Source organism: Toxotes jaculatrix, chromosome 22 (genome assembly GCF_017976425.1).
Source record: "Toxotes jaculatrix isolate fToxJac2 chromosome 22, fToxJac2.pri, whole genome shotgun sequence".
NCBI lineage: Eukaryota > Metazoa > Chordata > Actinopteri > Toxotidae > Toxotes > Toxotes jaculatrix.
In genome coordinates this window covers 6235236-6259743 of record NC_054415.1, presented here as the reverse complement: position 1 = coordinate 6259743, position 24508 = coordinate 6235236, and the positions used below count along the sequence as shown (strand labels likewise).

Sequence of the window (24508 nt, the reverse complement as noted above, 5' to 3'; positions counted from 1 at the left end):
ACATTTCAGTTCTTCCTGGCTGGTCCTGTTACCATGGCGACTGTCCTTGAATGTCTGTGTCTGTGCCCATGTGTGTGTGTCTGTCTGTCTGAGTCTTAAAAAATTCACATTTTCAGCTGTAGAGAGGAGATGTCTTGACCATTATGTTGGAGGGTTTTTGTTACTGTGTCCTTTGCTTTAGGGAGCTTCTCCACTGTCTGAAGTGGTTTCCTCTCCACGTCTCCTCAGAGCTACACTTCTGTTTGGAACAACAGTAAGCAAACTCACCTCAGCAACAGTCACCCATTAGCTGCTTCAGGATTTAAGCAGCCTTCATTGAAGTACCTTTGACCACAGTAACACTTTTTTCTCAAATCTCAATTTTTTCCCTCACTGTGTTAAAAAAGCCTAGGCTAAACACACATTATTTGAATTCATTGTGTGTGTGTGTATTCGAAGCTTCTTATGACTCTTGAAAATAGGCTCTATTCAGACTTCAGAAGCTCTGACTCATTCCTTCTTGCCCAGGAGCAAACCCGAAGGGACTGTGGGAAATGAAGTCTGTGGGCAAAGAGAGAGCAGATTTAGGTCAGTAGCAGGACAACACACCGGCAGCCTGCTGAAATTCCCCTTCTCTTGTTTCCCCTTGTAAGGCCCTGCTCATCTCCGTCTGGCTGATGTTAAAACATCTGCACAGCCCTGAACTCTATTTCATCCATTGTATTCATCTGCAGTTCAGCTGTGTAAAGTGCAGTGACACACACTGTATGACACGTATGTGCTACACCGTACTGCAATGAACTGTAACGGGCACTGCACTAATCTTTGAGTCATCCCATAATTAGGAACCCTGTAGGTGAGGGGCAGCTGCTGCAGAAACCATGGCAACTGGGGAGGGATCTGATGCAGAGCAGCTCTCCTTGATGATAGATGGCATTTTCCATCTGAACCCCAGTGTGTTCTCCAGGTGTGGCTTCCTCCTCTTACCTCATCACTGATTGCATTTACTCAAAATTGTTTATAAATCTATAGATAAGCATAATATACAGTGTAGTCTTAACATATTTTCACCACGCTTGTCCGCTGTCAATTTCAAAATGACTTTGAGGGGTTAGGGTTACCTCCAGACCTTCCTCTGGATTGTAAAGGAAGATCTTTTTAGCTATTTCTAACCCCAGATTTATAATTTATATAAATGTTCAAATAGAAAAATAATAATTTTTTTTATAAAATTCATCACATTTCAACAAATATTTATTTGCACTAAAATAAAAGTCACTCAGCCATGTTTACCATTCATTTTCAAATACTAATCGCACTCCGTAACCAAGAGCTTTGTTTCCCTGCACATATATTCCTTGGGGTTTCACGTATATGCAGTGCCCTCTGGGAGTGCTGTTTCCACGTTTGTCGTTAAGAAGCCATGATTTATGGCTGTGATCCCGCCTCCTCAACACTGAGCTACAAGGTTGGGAGTCATAAACAGAGACGCCTCACACAGCTCGCACAGCCAGGCGTGTGTGAAGGGACGGATATGAACTGACTCGCACACACACACACACCAGTTTGACCTCACACACACTCCATTCACTGATTGCTTGGGATTGATGAGGTGATCAATGACCTATTCCTGTCCGTCTCTGTAGAGAATACTGATTCACAATGGGGCTGCAGGGTTACGTTCAAGGACTTGGTAAATCAACAGGGACCGCTAATGCTCTCTGGTCCAAACATCATTAAGTACAAGTCAAGGAAAAAGATTTTATTAAAGCTGAGGTTGTAATTGAAAATTTTCCCAAGGCTTGTAGAGGTATTTGGCTTTGGACTATTTTATGTAACCCCCTTGTTAGCTCCATAATGTGACGTCTCTGTGTATTTGTACGTCACAGTGCACATTTGAATTTGCTTTCAGTGTGACTCATCTGCGCTTGGCCCAGAGAAACACAAGGGACTTACCCCCTCTTTGCAAAGTGATGACGTCACCAGCCGTGATGCACTACCTTGACAACAGGTGTGTGTTGTTAATGATTCATGAGCTGCGGGGGTGTGTATGACTTGACTGGCATTGAACCCCACATTACTTTGACATTATCTCTCATCCCTTTCTTGCTAAAATGAGTGTTTTGTTTTTTTTTGGTTTGTTTTTCTAAGGGACTACTCCCAGTCCTCTTCCATTACTGATGAATCAGCTCATTAGATCCTGGAGCAGCATCAGTTAAGATGTCAGCCGCTGTCAATTCACTAAGAAAAATGAAAATGGAGGGTGGAGTGAGAGTGAGGGATGAAGAGAGAGGAGACAGTGGGGAGGACAAAACAAATCCATTATGCTGGTGAGCTGTGCTTTTGAGGGTTTTTCTCAAATGACACATTTCTAAGAAGGACTAATGTGAAGAATTACATGTGAGCTCTAGACCTGATCTGAAGATTCATGTGTAGTTTCTGATTGGCTGAAATGTGTTGGATAAAGCGTCGTTTAGTTTCTGTTCAAGAATGATGTCTCTATTTTTATCAGTATAACATCAAAGGAATAGTTTGACATTTTGGAATGATCACTCATTTGCTTCTTTGCTAAAACTTAAATGAGAAGATCAGTTAGTGCAAATGCTATCCCCAGCTAGCCTGGCTCCATGTGAGGGTAACAAAATCCACAAACCACAAATTATTATTATTATTATTTTTTATCAGTACTATGGTTTGAAATGTAATTGCAATTATGTATTTGTTCACCAATAAGTTTTTCCACATTTTTATCACCACTGTTGCCCTTGCACCTTTCATTGGCAAGGAGGCCTGTGTAATCAATCAGCCACTGGAATAGTGGCTTTGGGGATTGGCTTCCAGACAATGACCAGTAAATCCTATTAACAGTCCTGTTACCAGTTGAAGTCTCCTTCCCACGTCCTTCACCCGAGCACCATAACAACCTCGGTGAAATAAATCCTACAGACACTGATTTCAGATTTCTGTTTAACTGTCCAACAAATGATCACAGAAAACTAAAATGTGGGGACTGCTTCGCGGTGATCTAGACAGGCAGGAGAAATGAAGGTGAGCTCTGGGATCCCTTGGTGACTCCACTCACCTTTTAAATCCACTTCAGTCATGATGAGCAGATGCAGATGAGGACAGGTGACTGTTAAGCCTCGAGACAACGGAAGCATGCAATGCACGATTTAGCTTTCATCATATCTTGGTCATATTTTAGACACTTGTCATACCATAAAATCGCAAAAACTCATTAATTCAAGTTTTTTAGCGGTCCAACACACAACATACGTCTTCTGGACTCTGTACGCTCGTGCTTTTGTATTTGCGCTGCTGTGTATTTGTATGAAACAAAGGCACTTATGTAACTCCGGCACTGTGTTGAGTCTCTGAATCAGACGCCTTTGTGTGTCTTCAGGGAGCGAGGAACATTATTCACAAGGAATTTAGCTGGAAGGAAACTGCCTCTGCACGCTGTGAGAAAGAAATACAGCCTATTTCTCAAATAATGTAGAGCAATATGTTGTCTGTAATGTTGCAGTTACGTCATCCATTTCCTTTGTTTTTGTTTACTGGACTCAACAGATGGTAGTGTCATGGCTTCTCAGTGCAGCTTTGGGGGCATTTGTGGCTGCTGTGAGGAAAAGAAAAGCACTCTGAGGGTAGATGTAGTTTGGCAAGGGATAAATAATTGATTCAGGACCCCTTTTCTGCTTGTTAGTTTTGTTGTTCCGTTTGATTGTCAGTGAGTTAACTTGATCCTCAACTATGGCAGAGAGTTGCAGGAGGACTTCATGCACTGTGTGTACAAGAAAACAGCTTACAGCACAGAGCACTGTGTGATTGGCCTATCTCTCAGAAGAAAAGAGGATTAGAGGGACCTCTTACGTCTCTGTGTGTGTCTTTGTCTGTGTTTGTATGAGTGTATGTGTGTTGGCAGCAGGTGCGTCCAAGCACACCTACCCGCGTGCCTGTGCGTGTGCATGTGTGGGTACCAGATAGTAAGACTGAGTGAGGAAAGGAAGGGAGCCTCTGTTTCTTTAAGAGTATTTATAGTCGACAGTATCTCGCCGGTCAGGGGAAATTGGCGTTGAGGGTGGTATTAAGCGCGTGCCCGGTTGCTAATAGGGATGAGAAAGGCTCAGTCCTAATATACCAGAAATTAAACGTCATTTGCAAGTTCACTTGGGAGCAGACGCACCTCATCACACACTCTGAGTTCAAGGATACCACCAGATACACGCTCCTGCACACATACAGCAAACTAAAGGTATGTAACTCTTGTTTGCTCTTTGCACTTCTTTCTGGAAAGAAGACGGGATTAAAGTTCTCTAGGGAAGGTTCTACTAGTTTTTTTTAGACAACCATACCACAAGGGAAAAAGAGCTGTTGTGGTACATGCACAGTCTCAAAGGTATTTTGTGTCTGTAAGGGTGTCTTTGGTGGACTGTCTTGTGATGTTGACCTGCAACTTGTTGGGTTTGGAAGCTGTTGTTAGTACTTTAAACTGGACTTCTGCGGTGCCACCGATCTCTAGAGCGAAGGAAACTGTCTTTGTTAGAGTCTTTGCACTCATACCCCAACTGAGTATTCAAATTTAATGAACACAGGGCTGTTTGTGTTATCTAGTTACCAGACTCATGTTACATTGTTGAGGCTGCACAGTACAAATGCTCATATCTCTCACACACTGTAAATGTCCAGGAGAGGAGCTGATCAAAAATGTGGATTCAGTGGTGAAAAATAGTTCTGTAAAAGTCCATTATTTTAGCCAAAAAAAAAGTAACGTTTAGAACAAAGTGCAAAAATAGAATTAATATTTGTGTAGCAGAACTTTATTTTTCCTTTTTTCTAACTAATCATGTCACAACCCCTCAGAATCATTATATGACCCTTTGGAGAGGACCTGACCCCTGGGTTGGGATGGACATTTTGTGGAACTTCTGTACTAGACAACTGGATGCATTTCAATGACTGACATTTTGTTTTGTTTGTTATAACAGAAATATGCTTAAAAGGCCCTGATAGCTTTGTACTCCTGAGTCTGCTTACTTTGTGTACACAGTATGCAGGTGTGTGTATGTGTGTGTGTCTGTATAAACTGCTGGGTTTGCACATGCTTCAGAGAGTGCTTGTCCCCAGGCCTGTGTTTGATGTTGCGTATTTACACCTGTGTGTGTTTGTGTGACTGTCTGCCTGTCCATCTGGGTGAATATATTTGCTTTGCATGACTGGATGCTTTAGTCAGTGTGTTTATATGAATATGTGGGTGAGATACAGAGTGAGAGAGACAGAGAGAGAGAGAGAGAGAGAATGAGAGAGAATGAGAGAGAATGAGAGAGAATGAGAGAGAGAGAGAGAGAGAGAGAGAGAGAGAGAGAGAGAGAGAGAGAGAGAGAGAGAGAGAGAGAGAGAGAGAGAGAGAGAGAGAGAGAGAGAGAGAGAGAGAGAGAGAGAGAGAGAGAGAGAGAGAGAGAGAGAGAGAGAGAGAGAGCATGCATGTATGGGCTGCTTCTGCCTCACAGCATAGAGACAATCAGGCCATGCCTCAGCGATCAGTGGGAAGAAGGGGAGGAGCAGAGCAAATCTCCATGCAACCATCATTTATCACTTAAGAGAGAAACCAAAACTTACCTCTGTCTAAGGTGAGGAGGAGATAGAAGGGACGAAGCATGAGAGGAAAAACTATTAAAAAAATTAGACCTATTCATACATAGGAGAGCCAAGGAGATGAGGTTGGGATGATGAAAATATTATTATATATGTGCAGAAAAAAAAAGAAATGAGTAAGGAGTGTTGGTTGGTTGGGAAAAAGCATGAAACAGTCACAGTTACAGTGAGGCAAGAGCAATGCCTGGGATTTGAACCCTGGGGCTGCAACACTCACCAAGGTCAACAGAATATTCACCATTTGACCAATTCCTCCATCTTCTGTTTAAAAAACGGAAGTGTAAAAACAGCAGGGTTTCAGTTTGAGGGGGTTATATGAAAGGCTATTATCCTCTTAACACTTTTGTTATTGTATGATTTGTATGATTGAGCTTTAAAGGTTCTTGTCGGTGGATTTTGTTACCTTTGCACAGAGCCAACTGAGCTGTCTTTATGTTACACCCAAAAGCAAAAATATGTTGAGCGTGGACTGGAATCTGTCATCCCACTTACAGGAGCTGTCATCACATCTTAAATGTGATTTAAATGATGATCTGTAGTGTCACATGGTCCTTCGCGCTTTTATTCGGAAGCATTTCCATGTAGCAGGAAGTACTGGTCGATGGTTTTGTTTCCCTTGGTACTGAATCTAGTCCCCCAGTCTTCCCCTCCACCCCTGCGCAGGTACTAAGGGCTCTGTTGTGGGTGCATCCAGGACACATCTGCCCCAGAGCTCCACAGACAACACAGAAAAAGAGCACTCACTGTCATATCGCAGCACATCTGCTTGATGTACAGCAGAGGAGACGTATTTTAATATCCTACTCACTGGATCTGGCGGCTGGTTGTGCATATTCTCAGCAGCGTGGAGCTAAATATATTGTAGGCTTGTTTTGTGGGCTGATGTAATGCAATTGCATTGTTTTGTTTACATGTTTATATTGCCCTGTGATGCTGTTATGTGTCAAAGACGCAACATACTGCAGCCTCGGAGCTTGGTGCTCCCTTTTCATTACTGAGCTTTTATATTACACCCATTTGATCACAAGCTGTGTCCTCCATGATAACACCTGCAATCAATTCTTCATAAGAGGAGAGGAGATAAAAGAATTCATGGCAATTTATCTGGCTACAGACAACCTGCTTTTCCCTCGTGCTCCTGCCAGGATTCAGCTTCATGTTAAATTCTCTGCGAATATGAAGAGTTAAGATATGAAACGAGACATCCTCCAACTGCCAGCTGGAAAAAAACAATAGCATATGAGACACCTGAAGCCCTGCACAGGCCTCCTATTTATGTGTTTGAATATTTCATGGTAGCAATTTCCCCTAAAATTTGATATTTGGAATTTTGTTGCTCTGTGAACTGAATGACTTGTCCCCGGTGAGTAAAGACACACATAGAGTTACTTAATATATTTAAAACCTGAAAAGCACTTTTCTAATCCTGGGATATCACCGTGCTGAGATACTTTCCACGTGGAGAGGTGGGGTGTGTGTTTATACAATATATATGAACTTCCGCAAGCCTTTCGCAGGAGGCCGTGATACTTGACCCACATTATTTACAAATGTCTCCTTTGGTTTTATCTACTTTAAAATCAGATCCATGATAAATAACTTAAAGAAAAACATCAGCGACCTCACCTGTCCTCTATGGTCCACTAAGCTTCGACTGTGTAAACAATCAAATCAGACATATTTAGTTCAGTCAGTCCCCTTTAAAAGCATATTTTCCTCTGCTGATGTCTTCTGATCACCTGTCAGCGGCGGAACATGCGCGGTGAGCGGCCAGATAACGAGGGTTACTTAGAAAAGAGCGGAAGTGATACAATTATGGTTTCAATATAAAAGCCTAAAGTGTTAAATTGGAGGTTGAAACGAATGAAGACCTTGGGTGGCGCAGGGAAACCAGAAATCGATTTTTTAAGTGAAGCCTAATAGATTCATTTCCACTCATTTACTATACGACTATTGGCTGTTTGGCCTGTTCTTCGTGAGGTTTAATGGACATCGGAAGATTAAGAGCTTTGATTTATCTTTTAATTCAAGTTTCACATTAGGCTGTGCAGGATGGCTGCAAGTGAACAGAACTAAATAGCTACGTTGATGCCAGTTACTTAAGAATTTATTTTGTAAAACCTACCGGAAACCACCTTTCGTGGCTGTGAGCAGTAGTAAACCAGAGACCCCCTCACGGAAAACTGTGGTAACTGTGGTGTGCAGCTGCAGAGATGCGCGACACAGAAAAACAAGGAGAAACGAGGGGATTGGAAAGACGGGACGGGGAAAGAAAGTAACCACTGAAAATAAATCATCTGAGATGCTCCGACACACCGAGGAAAACCGTCTTCGCTGCGCCCTTTGGAGATAAAAACGCGAAGAAGCTCGGGTCGTGCATTGATCCGAAGACAGGGGACGGGAGGGGTCGATCATGGGGAACGAAGCGAGCCTGGAAGGAGGTGAAGGGCCGCCGTCTGGGCTACCGGAGGGGCTGGCACCTGACGGGAAGGGCGGCTTTGTCCGGGTTCACGATGGGACTCCGGTCAACCTGAGTGAACTCAGCGAGGAGGAGAGGAGGCAGCTCGCCGCGGCGATGTCAAGGGCGCAAGGCAGGCAGCCCGGAGGCGCAGCAGCTGCACGAAGGCAGGGCTTTTTACCAGCATATTTTCTGATGCATTTTCTTTTTAAATCCACCCTAACCAGATGATGAGACGTGAAAGCAGAACGAGTGGATGTGTTTGTGGTTGTGTGCAGCATCATTTGAAAAGCGTCTAAGATGCTATAAGAAGGCAGAGAACCGTTCACGCCCATTTGAAATCCTCCCAGCCGCACTAAGAAATGATTCCGTTCTCAGAGCCTTCAGTAATGGATTATCATTAACATCTGGCATGACTGAGAAAGACTGCCGTCTTTCTCATCAAATACACGGTGGCTCTAATGTTGGCTGTGCACCTTTTATTGATAAGCTGCCGCTTTGAACGTTGTGTATCTTTTGTTTTTACGTGGAATCACATGCCTCGTTTTAACTACGCGACGAAAGGTTGATTTTCTACAATTACATGTCCAAAAAATGAGTATGAATTGGTCAGTTGTCTGTGTGAGTGTCCGCTGTTTGTGTCTCTGTGTGAGATCAGAGTAGGAGACACACCTCCAGTATTTGTGCGAAATTTTCGAAATGCCTGCTGGGTAAGAAAATCTGTCGTGCCCAGTGTTTTTTTTTTTCTCATCTGAGCGACACCTAAACACCCAGTAAAAAAAACCTCTCCACCTCTATCAGCTGTGTACCCTGCTCTCTAATATTGCCAATTAGACTATCTCCTCCTGAATTTCGCTAAATTGGATTTTAATCGTCTGTGTGGGAAATATGCGGTGTTGAGGAGGGGGTGGGAGAAAGCTGCCAGCGAAAACAGTGTGCTGTCAGTCCCATTATGTTGCATATTTTCAGATTTCTTTATATATTACTGAAAGATTCCTCGATCTCAGTTAGAGTGGCCTGATGTGCGGTGCTGCTAATTGGCTCCAATTGGGGGAGAGTTGTTATTTATATCTGAGCTAGAGACGGGGGGGGAGGGGTGCATCAATATTAATATGACTATAAATAGAACAGCAGCGTTAATGTCATCACTCATAGACATCCCCTCATGCTGCTTTCTGATTGTTTTATTTAAAAGTCGGATTTCATTTTCTGCTGTTGAGGCAATAGTCTGGTCTCTGTCCGTGGTGCTGAAAGCCTGCAGTGGGTCGGCCAGCAGCGAGCATTGCAACAGCTCTACTTGTAATGTTTGCGGGGCTCTTACCCTGTAAAGTCATGTATTACTCATTGCTCATTGTAAAAAAAAAAAAAACCAATCAGATCCTGTATTCATTACAGCATTAAACTTTATTGCCTGGTAGGGTAATTTATATCAGACATAATAGCAGAAGCATCAGGGACTTTCAAACAGCAGCCTGAGAAACCAATACCTCAATATGTTTAACACACACACACAGTCGTACTTTAACAAAACAATATCCAATCAGTCCATTAGTCCATGGATGCGTTTCTTTTAGGGTCCTGTTGACTTCCACGCTTGTGCCTGGCAGTATGTGTGTGTGTGTGTGGGTTGTGAATGCTGCCTCTCAGTCTGAGCTAACAAAGACGTCTCAGCTTACCCCCATGGAGCTGCATTTCCCTCTCTTCTATCTCAGTGATCTACACTCCATGTCATTCAGTAGTATTCACTTTCCTGTCAGCTTGACCTCAGGGCTGCTAGCTACACATTTTGTGTTCACTGATGTGTTGAAAAGGCCTGAGAGCTAGAGCTACAGTCTTAACTTTTATTATTAGCACAGTGATGCTACCATGGAGGCAGTGGCATTAGCTAATAACCTGAGCAATCCTGAGATTACTTGAAAACATTAATAGTGAGAGTGAGAGTGAGAACAGTTTTCTTTCACCATTAGTTTAAAGTCTGTGTGATTGTTTATTGTAGCATCCTTTATGGATGAAAAGGCATAAAATGCAGTTGTGTGTAGGTACACAACATTTGATGTTTTTGTGGTTTGCTTTGTACATGTCAGCCTTTGGGAAAACATGACTGTGTTTGATCTGAATCTTTAAATCCAGGTTGAAAGTGTATAATTCAGCAGAAAACAGTAGTTTCCTGTAGTCTTTGTGGTTTACATTCCAGCTGAACACCACCAAACAGACTGCCATAACAAATGAACAGATATGGTAGATAAAGGAGCTGGAGATTATTTCAGTACTATCCGGATTTTAAAGTCCAGTTCGGTTGTTTGTTTTTGTTTTGGCACTGGTCCAGCTGAGACTCCAGTGTGGACTTAGGCTTATAAGATTTTCTCACATTGCCAAAGTAAACACAAATGAACAATAACAATAACAACAGTGCTAACAAAATGATCTCTCTGTTCTTTTCCTCTTTTCCAGGCCTTCAGAATCTGATGCCCAGCAGCGATCCCAGCAGGCAGGGGCCTCCAGGGGCCCATCAGGTCTCAGTAAGAGCCGAACTGTAGACGCCTTCAACCAGGGTCCACCAGGCAAGCCCACACCGGGCCGCAGCCCTTCGTCCCTCAGTCTTTTTGAATCCAGATTCCGGCAGGAGCCAAAAGACCCCGAGACCAAGTCATCAGGCATGTTTGGCTCCAGCTTCCTCAGCGGGGCCAACCCCCTCAGTGCGGTCTCGTCTGTGACCTCCTCTGTCTCCTCCTCCATATCCTCCATGGGCGATGCTGTCAACATGCCCAAGTTTGGACTGTTTGGGGATGAGGAGGAGGGAGATGCATCTGCAGCACCTGAGTCCAAGCAGGGAGGAAGGCCACCAGGGAAGGGCCCTCAGCAAGGGCCAGGTCCAAAGGGACCACAACACGGGGGACCTGGCTCTCAGCAAGGGCCAGGTCCAAAGGGACCACAGCAGGGGGGACCCCAGAGACAGGGTCAGGGCCCCCCTGGGCAGGGGCCAAAGCCAGGGCAAGGACCCTCCATGCCGGGACCGAGGCAAGGTCAGGCGCCACCAGGCCAGGGGCCCAAATCAGGCCATGGTCCTCCTGGTCAAGGACCCCCTGGGCAGGGCCCCAGGCAAGGTCAGGGACCACCAGGCCAAGGACCCCCAGGGCAACAGGCGCCCAAACCAGGTCAAGGACCACCTGGTCCTGGTGCCAAACCAGGTGGTCCTCCCCCACAAAAAGGTGGCCCCCCACAGCAAGGACCTGGGAAGCCTGGACCCAAGCAGCAAGGGCCACCAGGCCCTGGGGCTCATCCTGGGGAGCCACCTAAGAGTGGAGGACCTCCTGGTCAGCAGGGGCCCGGAAAGACTGGAGGTGGACTCTGTCCACTGTGTAAGACCACCCAGCTGAACACTGGGTCTAAGGAACCGCCTAATTACAATAACTGCACTGAGTGTAAGAACCAGGTCTGCAGCCTCTGTGGGTTCAGCCCCCCAGACTCAGCGGTAAGAGACCCATTCCTTTCTTTTTTCTTTTGTTATGTATGTTTCTTTTGACTGTGGCTCCAAAAAGGTCCTGTAGTGAGTTACATTTATGTGTTTTGACTCCATGTTATTGATGGCAGAGGCTGGGAAAGGTCACACATTATTACATTTTCTGTGTGTGAAATATTGAATGATCTAGTCAGTTTGCTATGTCCACATGACACTTAAAATGACACTGTGATACATGTACAGAGGTAGTTTCAAAAATGGTCAAACTTAATGGAAATGACTGAAGATTGCTATGTTTCAGTTGTTAGACTGAACAATAAGCATGTAGCGTGCAACATTAGAGCAAATAATTTGTCAGGGTGCACATTTTTACAGTATTGTTGAATCCAAATGTAGCCTGTTAGCAGCATATTGCTATTTTCTGGCAGAGGGAGTGCATCTCATAAGAGTGGCACACGCTTTGAGGAACAGAGGGACCATATGGACTCAGGGAATGTTGATCAAGGTGACTCATGTCATGGCCACAGGAAGATACTGTGCCAGCCAGTGAGGACACTCAGTCACACATGGACTGTAAACGCTGGTGGGCCATGATTACAGCACAGCACAGTGACTGGTTCATTCTGCTTGAGCGTCTATTTGGGATTTGTTTCTGTGCAGTCGGTGTCAATTCTTTAGCAAACTGATCAATTCAGGAAGTGAGTTTTCTTAGATTTTGAATTTTGAATAAAGTTTAATGCTGTTTTGCAGTTACAGTAAACTTTACTGTGGTATACACTTTAGGTTGGTTGAACAGACCTCGTCTTTTTTTACATTATAAGCAATAAGTACCATTACACATAAAATACACACATTGTTATCAAACTGTCAACACCGGCCCTTTTAAACTCTGTAGTTTGCACACACTGGAAACCAGGGTGATATTCTAACACAAAACAAAGACCACAGTGGTGTAGCCTGGCTTTTACACAGACAGGTGCTGAGATATATTAAGTGGTCAGAACAAAGAGAATGAAATGCAACCATTTATCATGGTCTAAACATACACAGTACCTCTGATAAAGGGATTAATAAAAGGCATTGACACATGAATAGCAGTTGCCTTTCTGCTAATAGTCAAATGACAGTATTCATCTGGTTTACAGACTGAAATTGTCATTCAGAAATAGAATATTTTTCTTCTAATTGAATTAGAAACAAAATGTCAGTAACGTCTGATTTTAAATATCCCGTGCCCTTTCTTTGACTGATTAGTGTTTATGTAATTGTTGCCAGATTTGAATTCTGCAACAAAGAAGCAATTTAACTGGGAAAAACAGGATTCAACATCATTTGAAACACTAATTAACGGACGTGTCTCTGATTTTGTCTTTATTTTACACTAAATTAATTTGTCTGTATTTTACAGGGTTTAATTGGTTATGCTTTCCTGTGTGTATACTGTGATTACACATTCCATTGATGTCTGTGTTCACAACAGTGTGGATATTTTTTTCTATCCAAATCCAACCCGTCTTGTGTTTCATGCACAGGGTAAAGAGTGGCTGTGTCTGAACTGCCAGATGCAGCGAGCGATGGGAGGTATGGATCCCCCCGGCATGACCAAGCCCAAACAAGGCTCGGCCCCGCCCTCACCACAGAGACAGGCACCTGGCAAGCCTGGCAAGCTGCTGATAAAGCAGCAGAGTACCACCGACCAAGGGTTAACGCCACCATCTACACCTAGGCAGAAATCTCCAGGTCCTACCTCCCCAGGACCGCTTTCCCCAGGCTCCTCAATGGGTGGATCCCCCAAAATTGACCCTAAGACAGGTCGCCCCATTCAGCAGAAGTCCACTCCCCAGCAGTCTCCAGCCAAGGCCAAACAGGAGTCTAGCTTCTTTGGGGGGTTAGGGGGTATCAGTTTGGGAGGCCTGACGGATGTGGCTAAACCTCCTGCGGCTGCTTCACAAGCTGCCGAATCCGTTACAGGGAAACTGTTTGGCGGTTTTGGTGGTTTGATGGAATCGTCAAAGCCTCAAGCACAGGCTCCACCAAAACAGGAGGAGTCAGTGGCTGGGAAGTTGTTTGGAGGTTTTGGAGGGTTGACAGAATCCACAAAACCTCCAGCTGCTGCCTCTCAGATGTTCAACTTTGGATCGTCCCTCTTGAGCTCAGCTACCAATCTTGTCACAGGAGAAGAAGAAAAGGCAGAGGATTCTCCACCTGGGTCACCACCAGACTCTCCTGCTGACTCCGGACCAGGTTCCCCTCCTGACTCAGGCCCCGGCTCACCACCTGACTCCCCCTTCTCTGCTCCTGGATCTCCCCCTGATTCAGACTCTGCTCCTGACACCCCACCTGCCAAATCCAAGAAACCCCCCAGAACCATTTCTGTGGAGCAGGAAGTGAAGGCCCCAGCAGCCGAACCTGCACCAGCCCCAGCCACATCAACCAAGGAAAGCTGCCCTCTCTGTAATGTGGAGCTGAACGTTGGATCATCAGACACGCCTAACTACAGCCTCTGCACCGAGTGCAAGAAGACAGTGTGCAATCTGTGTGGATTCAATCCTACTCCCCACTTAGGAGAGGTAAGAAACCTTATTATTGTTGCAGTTTTCTTAAGCCCCACAGCTTCCTGTGCTTTCAACACACTGCACCTACCAGTAATTTATGCATTCTGTTGTATATAAATAGAACGCAAACATCCTCTAGATGTTTCATTCAAATAGGTCACTGTAGAGATACCATCAGGAGCGGCAAAGTTTTCAGCTGTGCGTTTTTTCCCACAAGCATCTAGCAAAGGATTCTGAAATGAGGATAGCATGTTGGTAGTTGTACTGAGTACTTTAGTTTACCCCGAATAGAGGCTGTAATAACATTTGCACGTGTTTGACCACTGAGTGAATGGATGTGGTCAATTATGCTGCATTTTAAAATGCCAGTCTCATTACTATCACGCTTTCTTTAGTAGACAGGGCAGCCAGAAATGTGAAGATAAATTAGGCTGTTTAAATGGACGTCTCATCATCAGAGAGCACTTCAAACAATTGACACTTGACTCTGAAACTGAATACTGTGTGCATGTGTGTGTACAGTCCGTGTGTGCTTGTCTGTTTGCTTTGTATACAGGATGCATAACTTTCATCCAATGGGAAGTATTTCTTTATTCTGAAATCATACAAATGCTTGTATGAAAATATGTAAATGCACATCCAAATGTTTGCCTGTGTGTGTGTGTGTTTGTATGTGAGAGTGTGCCCATTCATTGCTTTTTGCTTGTCTAATGATGACGTGGAAACCAAACACTTTTGGCCTGCTTATCTCCTGAGGTGTGGGGACTGGTTTGCCGGTGTTATTGTGGTGTTTTGTCTCATGCGGAAGCACCATCACGAGACTGCGTGTTGAGTTCCACAGAACAGATGGCACTCTATGGTGTAGGATCGGTATATTAACGGAGGCCAAAAAGTGCTTTCGGTTGAGTTGTCTCTCGGCATGCAGACAAAACATTTTCAAATATACTACACCCACTTATGTGAAGTATCCTAGTTATTATCTATAAACTGCATCACTCATAAAAGTCTTACACATCCATTGAAAATTAGAAGTCACTCAAAGCTAAATGAGCAAAAGATATAAGTCACTTACAGTGGGATGTTGGATTATATCCTCTTGACATGGTTATGCGATTCAGGGCACAATCACGTGTTCGTCAAACAGCAACTCTATCCTGGCTTCACGTGTTAACTACTTTGTTAGCTTGTGGTTTAAGTGTGACTTTAGTAATCTGCTGTGTATTTCTGGCTCTCTGAGGAGCCTTCCGTATCAGCGAGCAGATCTAAGCTGGGAATGAACTTCACCACCACTATGTGCAGGAACTGCTGAATTCTTCTGGGAAATCAACTTTTATTTTGGGGACATATATCTGACAAAAGAATATTGATTTCTAAGATAATATATAGTTTATATAATAAATATATACTTCACTTTGTGTCAGTATAAGTCAGATATGAAGCTGAAACCTAGAGAATATGAGAATATACACACTTTTGTATGAGTCAGTAGACTGTTGTCTGTGACCTTTTGAAGGAATAGTTTTACAGTTTGCGAAATAGGCTTACTTATCCGGTGGATAGTTAGGCGAGAAGATTGACACCATTCTCGTATCTGTCTGTTAAACATAAAGCTACATCTAGCAGCCTGATAGCTTAGGTTAGCATAAGGACTGTAAACAGGGGGAAACTGCGATTTCTCACCTTGGAGCAGTGACTTCCTGAAGTCTGGCACATAACCGCCCTTAAAATAGCAAATTGTTGATTTAACATTTTTAACACATTTTTGTACAGATTAGCTTGTGAGCTTTAGAGGTGCTGGTAGACTAATTTTGTTATCTTTGGACTGAGCCAAACTCCGTATCGAGAGTTAGACTGGTATCAATCTTCTCATCATCTCTTTGCCAGACAATGAACAGACACATTTTGACATGCCAAAATATATCATGGACTGGAAAAGGCTAGAATTTCTAGTTTATAGTTTGATCTTCCATGCCCTTAATGTAGTTATGTGTAGTTGCATCATCACAAAAATATTGAACCTACTTTTATATTGGTGTGTATGTATTTGTTTCATTCCAGAACGAGATGGCCATTTGTTTACAGTAGTGACAGCACAATTAAAACCCCTAAGATCTTTTAAGTTTGGGGATTCTTGTCCTTTTCTGCAGCTCTTAATTGTGCATGCTTGCTGGGATAATGAGGCGCTGAACTGCAAATCACTTAATTGAGGCCAAGCATGGGGAAAAATGTAATCATGGTGGAGAGATGGGCATCCAAGCCACTGATGCTCTAATTGGATATAGATTAGTCCTTTTAACAGCATCTTGTTTTAAAGACAGAACCATCCGCTCAGTTTTGTTTTTTAAGAATGGTGGAGCTAGACATTGGTACGAGAATAATGAATCGTTTTTGGCTCACGCAGGACAAAATGAGTTTAATAATTCAGTGAAAATATTATGGGATTTGGTTGAACGTGTTGAACAAGTTACAGCAGTGCCTTGTGAAATATTCTGTAGAAGACACATACGCGTGAGTCATCTGCCCCCTACATAATGTGCCTCGCTTCTGTGTCATCCACTGTCATAATGTCGTCTGTCAGCAAGGGTTCGTTTGCTGACGCATGTGAGTGGGTCAGAGTGTGTGAATATGAGTGTTTGTGTGTGTATGTGTGTGTGTGTGTACTGAGCAGTATGTTTTATTTGCAAGATTGGTGAGTTACTGAGTATGATGTAGACCGGGCAGGCTGGTGTGAACTTGCATACTGTAGGTGTGTTGCTTGTTTACATGACTTTTCATCACGACAGTTTGTCTGCACTGCAGATGTGTGAGAATTTGGGCTTTCTGGGATCTATTCAGTTACGTTTCTGTATGTTCTTCTGTTGAAATACCGAAGGGTGAGAGTACATGCAAACTGTGTGTGTAAACACGTGTGCGTGTGTAGGCGTAATCTCTGTTTCCTAAAAGGATTTAAAGGGCAACAGGAAGCCTGTCGTTTGTATCGAGGCTTGATCCTAGACTCAGGTGTCTGTGCTTAATCCCCATCAATATGAGTCGTGAAAAGAGGCACCCCAGAAGGAGCAGCACTCACCTTAATGGTCTCTCTCTTTCTTCCTTCCTTCCTTCCTTCCCATCACATCCCTCCATCTTTGTCGATCTTTTTCCCTCTGTTGCTTTTTAGTCACCTTTTCTCAGAACATCTAAATCTTTTCCCCCTCTCTTATCTCATCTTTCTCTGTATCCTTTAATCTTTTCCTAACTTTTATAAGACATAGGGGAACTCACTTAATGTCTGTTTTTTTTTTTTTTTTTTTTTGGTGCTTATCCTCCATTTAAACACAGTGTTTTCTGTTTTTCTGACTTTCCATTAGTGGTGCTACCCCTCTGTTTTCCTCACTGCCACTTCCTTTGATTTAAGGAAGTCTGTAAATGTGTGTCTGTGTCTAGAGCTGCCCAGCAATGTTAACGTAGCTCAGGCTCCATGTCATGCTGCCCTTATCAGTAATGAGTGTGCTCGTCGGAGAAGTCTTACGTAAAATGGGAGAGGCACCACTTTGCTAACAAGCACAAATCAAATAATCCAGATAAGAGACGGAGCTGTGAGCTACATCCTTTATCACCTAGACCAAGGGTAACAAACTAGATCTTATCTTTCTTACCAAACTCTAAAAAAATATTGAGCCAAAGCCACAATAACAATCTATGGTTCATTTAATAGCCTAGAGCATGAGGTACAATGATATTGCTCTCCCTGTGTCATCTGACATAAATACTAACTGTATCAAATAAATCCATATCACTTTATATAAGTGTGTTTTTGTTCATGATGGCAAACTATGTATTAATAGTGGTGTTTTTTTTACCAGTACATTACTGCAACTGTGCAGCTGACAAGCTATTTTACCCACCAGAAGAGTGTGCTTTGCTGTAATATATCAAATGGTCTCCCAGGCTTTAATTATTAAACGCTGTAAGGCTGTGGGAAAGGGAGAATCCTTTGCTCCTTTGTTATTTTGGTTTGATGAATTTACATAGTAAAGACTTAAAAATCAATAAACAAAGTCAAAATGTCACTGGTGATCTTAGTACTTAACCAGCTGCAAAGTAATGGTTCAAGATTCTGGAAAAAAAAAAAAAAGGTAATCCTCATCTTCTGTCAAATCAGCATTCAGGTTAGAAGACTGACATCACTTTCATCTCAAGGATTTGTTTTGCCTCAAAGACTGGAAACAGAGGGAAATGCTTCATTGGTTTAGGCAGGTACCAGTGACAAAAGCAAGTGTGTGTGTTTGTGCGTGCCTGTTTTTGCTGGTATGCCCATGTTCTGCTCATCCTCAGTCTCTGAGGCTTGATATGCTAATTCATACCCGCTGTGTGGTGTTTCCTGTGTCCTCCTTCCTCATTGTTATTCTATGGTCGTGCCCATGCCTCCTCCCACTGTCTGTACCCTCCCGAGTCTGCACTGGCAGATAAAGGTTCTGTGGTCATACATACACACATGGAGAGCATGCGTACAACCTTTAGTAGTGTTCAGCTATTATATACACACACAGTAAAGGCCCAGTCTCAAACTCAGCCTGGTGTAATTACTTTTTTTTTCTTAATATCACGTCTTGTATATACAGCCCAGTTGTGATAGGAATCTGTTGTTTACTGTAGTTTGATCCCTGTTTGTGTATGACTCAGGTTAGTCTATATCTGCTCCATACAGTCCAGTTGCCTCACAGTTCTCCCATCACTTGCCCAGGAGGCTGAAGTGTACAGAAATAGTCACAGCCACAAAAGAGAGCCACAAAGAGGAGAGCACAGGCGACAGCAGGGCTGCTCTCTCTTTCTCTCTCTCTCTCTTTCTCTCTTTCTCTCTCTCCAGTCTCTTTTATAGCTCTTTTGTGTTCCCTCTTTCATATTTCCTCCTTTAAAAGGGTCTTTCTGCTGCGCCGGGCAACCCACAGAGTCCCCCACATGGCCACCTTGGAAGGCTTGAAATGCACAGTATTTTTAGATATTGAGGTGTTTTTCTGTGTGTGTGTGTGTGTGTGTGTGTGTGTGTGTGTGTGTTTATGTATTTGCAGTGCATAGAAAAGATTGTGTCTGTCTGTTGGGAAGCAGTTTAGCTAATTTGGCAGTGTAAATGCTGGTGCATGAATAGGAATATACTATTCATATTATATCCAGGTTTTGCTTGAGCATTTGTTCATCATATTTACTAGGTCCAAGACCCTTTTCAAAGCTATGCCAAGTGGTTCACTATTGTTTTAGAAATAGCTATGATTGAAATGAACTGTCCTCAGGCACTGAAAATGGACTTTTCTATTCCTTTTTATTGAGCTCCCCCTCCAGCTCCACTCCAGAATGATTTCCAATTATCCCCTATCTAATTTACTGGTGCTTGCATCCTTAGCAAGGGCCACATTTTAGCCACTGAGCCTTTGGTGCCAAGAAAGAGGGGAAAAAAGCCAAGACATCATTTGTGCCAGCACTGAGCCCCAGTTACACAGAGAGGCAAGGACAGGCAGGCGGAGATATAAAGACACTTGAAAACACACACATTCTGGCGATGCCCTCATCTAGTTAGCACAGGCTGTTGTATTTACATCCCGGCTGTTGTTGCTCTCCGTTCCCCTCAACAAACACTTGACTAAAGTGACAGGAGAGATTCTGATTTGGGTTGAAAAAGTTGGCTCTGTGGATAGAGTGCCTGGCTATGACTTCCTCTATAAAAATTGATATTCAGTAGGTGAGGCCAGCAGCAGAGCCTGGATTAGGAAATGGCTTCACCTCCAAAAAACATTTTAGTGCATTAGAAAACCTGAGAGGCAAGTGGATTAGCTTTTTTTTCCACATTTAAAGTGCCTTTCATCTTTATTTGAGAATACAGAAATATGGTAAAGGGAGTTCAGATTGTGAGAAACACAGACAAGCTCCTAATCACAAACTGCCCCTTTTTTCATTCATTTATAGTTAAATAGAAGAATGTGAAATTCAGGTAGAAACAACCAGAATGTATCATACAATGATGGAAGAAAGATATGTAAGAGAGCTGTGAAGTGAGTAACAAACACACAAATGATGTGAATGTGGACTGGAGGAGTGGAGGCCCAAAACAGAGAAGAGACAAGAGAGACAACTGTGACAGAAAGAGGAGTCAGAGACAGGGGAGTCGAGAGGGTGGGGGGGCTGGGAGTGTCACAAAGGATATGGGTGCCAACCCCTGCTGCCCTAAGCAGAGCAGATCATGACAACCTGACTTTTGTGGTTTGTTTTAGCGGTCATGTGTCACGTCTGTGAGTCACAGTAACAGCACCTATAGGCAGAATTTACTGTCAAGCTGAAACACTTGATGAAGGAAGGCAGGAACTGTAACATCATACAAGATTTTGTGATGATAAAGGAAGGAGTCAACACTTGAAATCACTTGAACTCAGCATAGCAGTGGCATGCTGCTGCGCTGATTTGATTAGACTGTGTGAGGCTGAATTGCGTCTCTGTGATCAGTTTTTTTGATCAAATTTTCTTTTTTTTTTCAAATAGTTTTGCTTGTAATTGTATTCAAACATAATCACAACTTTGTTTTGTTTCTACAGTAAGAGAAGTAAACCAGTTTAGCATTTATTATGATATATTTATGTAACATTTCTCAGTAGCATCCAAATATAATGATGGGTGGCATTATATTTAGTGATAACAGCTACACAGTTGACTATTTCTGGTATTTTTTTAGCATATACACTGTATTGTTTACATATGCCCTATATGTGTCATATACGCATAAATCATTGTACACTGTACATTATATTTCATGTAAGTATGAGATGAGCATAAAACACAAAACATATATCAAATATATAAAAATAAATTTACATATACAAAAAATCTTGTATATATCTGTATAAACCTTGTACGATGTGCTGCACATGGTTGTAATGCCATACTGTATACAAAGGACATAAATTATAGTTATTAATTTCATAGGTTAATGTAAACACAGCTGTTGAATACATGGATCACAGTATTTAGCATTCTTTGTTTTGCAGTATGCTAGCATGTAATTTACTTGACAGTCAAATGGAAACTTTCTCTCTCAGTGTGTGTCTCTGCCTTTTACACCACATCTCCTTCAAACAACAGCCAACTTCCAAATGTTTTTGTTAACCCAAGCCCGCAGCTCACTAAGCCTAACCTTTACACTGAAAGGAGAAGTGGGTGGGAATCTTAGATGTGAGTTAGGCCCATCCTGTAACTTTGCAGGCATTGCACAAAAAGAGGCTAAAAAGCTGCACAAAGCTGCAGACATTGGTGATAATTTTCTGTGGTTTCATCACTGCAATGGCATCACATTACATGTAGTCATGTGATTCACTGTTAATATAAAGACAATATTGATTAGTGGAGCTTTAAACAGCTTGGATTGCAGGGACTGAGGGTTTTATTCCCAATGTGGCTTCCCTAACTAAATATGCACACATTAATTTCGCTGTGTGGCTTTTTGAATTAAAGTGCTCATTGTGTGACATATGATATGTAAGATGACTAACGGACAGACGCCTGAGCCAAGAGTTTTTCTTTTTCTTTTTTTTTTCTTTTAACCAAATACTTCATATACATTAACAGAAGAGATAAACCAAGTTAAAATCCGCGAGTGTCATAGACAAATCTCATCTTCCTCTGTTTCAGATGGGAAGCTGACACATGCAGACAGATTATGAAGTGGGTTGTGGATGAACAAACACAGATGCAGACAGAAAATGCCCTGAAACAAATGTCTCTCTCTCCTTAATCCCAAGGCTCGGTGTATATATAGGCCCTGTCTCACACCTCTTCCTTTGTGTCAGATCCACTTTAAAAACATAGACTTACACACATGAACACACACTTTCTCTCTCTCTTCTGGCACTTATTCATTCACCTGGCAGGGAAATATCAATCGACATAGCCTGACATTCTTGTCAAGAGAAAACAGAAATGTTCAGGCTCTTGTTTGTCATCTGTCAGGTTTGAGTCACGTAAAAGATTTGTACACAGAATTGGATAATTAACTTTTGTTCAACCCTCATTTATCCAAGGAACGTTTCCTCAGAAGGCTTATTCTGGTTTCCTACAGCACTCTGCTTCTCTCACATTTGGTAACACACATGCCCATCTGGGATCTGACCAGTGCAACCACAGTCCTCTAATGCTGGTTACCAAGCAGGCTTTTTGACGACAGCACTTGATTTATACAACTTCACAACCCAGATTCTGCTTCTTATTTTGGGATTGAAGCCAACAGTCTGTTGGTTTCAAGCCCAGTTCTCTAACCTTAAGGCTATCTCCAGTCACATAACAGTTTCATGATTAAAACAAGAATTACATCAACACATGTGGATCACTTTGAAAAGGTGCATACAGCACATTGAATCCTGAGATGGAAACATCTATAACAGTGGGACATTTATTAGGAGAAAGATCTTTTTTGGCCTGCAAAGGAGCTGATGCTGTGATGTTCTGCTTGCAGTCTAGTGCATTATAATTAAGTTGGCCACTCAGCAACACTCATCAATGAGAAAAGGGCAGGGACTTCCAGATTTTAATTTTAGAGAGAGCTTTAGCACTGAAAGGTGAATTGAGCAGTGCTGTAGAAAGGACATTGGCGTTTCAACAGCCTTATTAATAATATGATAAGGATTATATTATATTTTCCTTAACTTAAGTGGTCTTTGATGCATCTGGACAACAGCGCTGCTTTCCATCTCATCTTAGGCACATGGTCAGTCTGAAAAGCAAATTATTTCAATCTGTTAATAGCTGCAAATTTTATCAGGATAAAAATGTAGTTGTAAGATGTTCACTTCTTGTAATGCACGTTTTTTCTTGTTTGAGACCTAGCCCTCATCTGGCTGTAGCCTTGTTAGTAAAGGACAGCTGTGAGAACAGAAGCTAACCTGAAAGAGTGGTAGGATTCTGTGCGACTATATGTGTAAGTGACGTCAACTAAATTTTCAAGTTGCACTATAGGTCAGGTTGGCAGTCATCGTGAACTGCAGCTTGTTCTGACTTCCCAGCAATTGATTTGTAGATTTACAGGGTGATAATGTCAAGCTTGTTGGCAGTAGCTGGTGTTGAGTCACCTCCAATGACCATTAATCTCCTTCTTTTCCACTACTTCACTCTTTCCCTCACTACATCTCGCACCTTTTCTCTTCCTGTCTTTTGTTTAATTCTGATCCTTTTCTACCCTTGTCTCACACACCATTATCACTCTTTTTTTTTCTCATGTCCTCACATTTCCTCTACCTCTCTCATTCTCTGTTCTCTCATCTGCCTTTATCCATCTGTCTCATCATCCTCTAGATCCTCTACATCTCCCACTCGGTGCCAGGCACTGTCTAAATTTAGCTGGGTAAAACCCTCATAGGATCCCTTGTCTTAATCAAAGAGCTGTACCGACCTTCACAACACTCCAACCCCCAGTTGGAAACAATAACCGAACATGGGCACCGCCCATCGTGTCTCAATATCTGGTTGCCGTCTGCGGTTTTCAGCTTGTCTTCCCTCTGTGCCCTTGGAGGAAGTTTGAAGATGGAAAGTTTGGAGCACTCACACTGAATGTGAACTTGTTCATTCATGTATGAGCTTATATTTGTTTGAGAGTATCATGTCAGAAGAGAGAGCGAGTTGTCATTTCCTTCCAAGGTGTTTTATCTTTTATCTGAGTACATGAATGTCATCTACACGGTCACAAACTCATCTCTGTGGATGTTGGAGTTTGTCAGCTCTTTGGTCTCCATGTACATGTGATGCTGGAAAACGTCCTTGTAAGATGGTGAGTGCTTTTGTGAATCATCCATGCTGCTGTTTGCAGAAGTCATCACAGCAGAAAGAGAGAGACACATATAGACATGTCACATTTATTTGAAAGCTGCAGTAGGAAAGATTGTTATATATAAATGTTATATAAATATACCTGTCTCGTTAGTGTTAATTGCAAGGCAACGTGAAGGGTGTACCATCCCCGCTAATTTAGACCCTGTGGATTCACTCTATAAATGAAATTTGTGGTGGGTGTGGTGGAAATCTTCACTGATGACTAAAGGAGACAATCCTAATTAAAAAAGGTTCAAGCTAAAGCTTTATCTACTGATTATTGTCATAATCAGTTCATCTGTTGATGAATTATAGCCATGCTAGTGCGTCTAAATGGATGGCAGTGCTGGTCTGTTGGTTCATTAGTCAGTTGATCCCGCCCTTTTGTCCAGATGGAAACAACTGTTTGATGGATTGAAATGTAGTACAGAAATCCATCGTCCCCAGATCATGAAGCCTAATGACTCTGGTGATTCTCTGCGTAGAGGTTGAAATATTGTTATTTTAGCAACATAACAACTATTGGATGGATTTTTTTTTTTGGGGGGGGGGGGGGGTCATTCCCCCTTTTTTGTGGACACA

At 42.7% G+C, this 24508-nt stretch overlaps 1 protein-coding gene across 1 annotated transcript in view; it reads left to right on the top strand.

The window, feature by feature from the left end:
* The first annotated feature begins 8047 nt into the window (after positions 1 to 8047).
* The window catches only part of pcloa (piccolo presynaptic cytomatrix protein a), a 49345-nt gene continuing 32884 nt past the window's right edge, over positions 8048 to 24508 (top strand). The window contains exons 1-3 of the mRNA XM_041030334.1: positions 8048 to 8259; positions 10544 to 11564; positions 13085 to 14122. Coding sequence (XP_040886268.1) covers positions 8048 to 8259; positions 10544 to 11564; positions 13085 to 14122 — 2271 coding nt within the window. The remainder of the gene's footprint in view (positions 8260 to 10543; positions 11565 to 13084; positions 14123 to 24508) is intronic.